The sequence below is a fragment of the Fukomys damarensis genome, unplaced genomic scaffold, assembly GCF_012274545.1.
Source record: "Fukomys damarensis isolate Sample0158 unplaced genomic scaffold, DMR_v1.0_HiC HiC_scaffold_8, whole genome shotgun sequence".
In the NCBI taxonomy this organism is placed as follows: Eukaryota; Metazoa; Chordata; class Mammalia; order Rodentia; family Bathyergidae; genus Fukomys; species Fukomys damarensis.
Genome location: NW_022900920.1, coordinates 2,988,731 through 2,990,513, shown reverse-complemented (window position 1 = coordinate 2,990,513; position 1,783 = coordinate 2,988,731). Strand labels below are relative to the sequence as shown.

Here is a 1,783-nt window from a genome sequence, read left to right as displayed (position 1 = left end):
TCAAAAAAAAAAAAAAAAAAAAAATAGGGAAGTGGTTAAGAAAGAGAAGGGGAAATAAGTAGAATAAAGATATGCCGAGCTCAGGAACCTAATAACCTCAATGAATGTAAACATTATATGCCATAGTTTGAGCTAAGATAAATATCAATAAGAATGAAAAATGCGATGGGAAATTAGAGGAAAAGGGTGGGAGAGGGAGGAAAAGGGGAAAGGATTTTTTTTTTAAAAAAGAAACAAGCTGTGCTATCTATGTATTTGTAATCACTCCCCAAGAAAATGGTGAACTGCAAACCTGTACTTAACAAAATTCAAAATCATTACAAAAAGAAACCCATCCAACGCAGTAAAAGACTGCCTCACTCCTACATTAACAACCACGGCCCTGTCTCCGCAGAACATATTCCACTGTGCAATGTCCCTGGACCAGCTCTATTTTGCCCGCCCAGTGCCACTGCACTCTGGGTACCGCTCCCCTCTCCGGGGCCTGTATCTCTGTGGCAGCGGGGCTCATCCTGGTAAGTGACACAGCTCTGCTTTCCGGTGTGTGCTGTGAGGCTGTTGGGAGGGCAGAGGCTTTGCAGACGGAAGAGGAGGATGTGCAGTGAGGGAGAAAGAAGCATGGACCTCCTGCCTCAACAAGCCAGCTGTTATCCAGAGCCCCTGGGGCAGCGGTAAGAGCAGCGGTCAGAGCAGCCCTCACACCCTGCCCTCGGATTTGGAGGTTCAGCTCCAGGGAAGCGTCTTCCGGTTCCGGTTTGGGGTTGTGGGACAGCCCCATCCCTAAATCCCTCACCCATCTTTGAGACCAGAAGAATCTAAAGCTAGGTTTTTCCATTTTAAAATTCTTCCCTATGCAGAAGCAAAGCCTCCCTAGTCTTCTGGAGGCTGCTGCTGTTTACTGGTACTTTGAGCTGTGTGGGTCTCAGCCTCCTGTGTAGACTGTGCTTTCCCAGCCCTTGTTCTTGCACTTCCCCAGTCTCCCTACATAAAGAGTGGCCTGGCCCATGGCGCAGCCCCTCCCCACTGGTGCGGGACCTTGGAGGGAGCCCAGAGTCTCTGGGTAGCGCTATTGCTGGCGCTCTTTAAGCCATGCCCCGTCACCTCCCCTGTGGGTTTCTGAACAAAGGTATGTTTGTAGGAGGAGGGGTCATGGGAGCTGCTGGACGAAATGCAGCCCACGTGGTCACTAGGGACCTCAAGAGCATGTGACAGCGACTCAACCCCAGCCCAGGAGGAAGAACTCATTGCTGCCAACAGTTGGCCCAGCTGTCTAGGGAGCTCTGCTCCAAACAGCGCTGCTCCTGCCAGGCAAGTCTACAAAGGTCAGCTGGTATTTTAGAAGAATGTGCAAGTTATACTTCGCACAGTCACCTGTACCGTGTGTCTCTGTGAATAAACGGGCTGTGTTTTATTAAAAATGTATTTTAGACATAGTTTGCTCCGTGGGTGTATTTCTTATGTATCTGTAGGACTATATCATGTTAGGTGGGATGACCTTGTCTAGGATACTCAGTGTTCCCACGGAGGCCTGAAACTGCGTTTGGCCAGAGGGACAATCATCCACAGTTGTTGGGCCCCACTACTGTGTGGAGGACATCTTAGCTGAGGCCCAATCAATGCTGCCACATTCCTGTCACCATAAAAATGTACCCACATCCCCAGTAACTCACAGTCACCACGGGCATGACCCGAACAATACAGGGCATCTCAAACCATCAAACCTTCCAGTCTTTCAAACAGCAGTCAAGGGTAGCCAGCAGATGGCTTCAGCTAAGTCTGCATG

The 1,783-nt window shown here is 49.5% G+C and overlaps 1 protein-coding gene across 2 annotated transcripts in view; it reads left to right on the top strand.

Annotated features, from left to right (window-relative positions):
- Positions 1–1,422, top strand: part of Pyroxd2 (pyridine nucleotide-disulphide oxidoreductase domain 2) — a 23,946-nt gene extending 22,524 nt beyond the window's left edge. For both annotated transcript variants that reach the window (XM_010638515.2, XM_010638514.2), the window contains 2 exons: positions 395–515; positions 1,139–1,422. In XM_010638515.2, coding sequence (XP_010636817.1) covers positions 395–515; positions 1,139–1,209 — 192 coding nt within the window. In that variant the 3' untranslated portion in view covers positions 1,210–1,422. The remainder of the gene's footprint in view (positions 1–394; positions 516–1,138) is intronic.
- Positions 1,423–1,783: the final 361 nt, after the last annotated feature.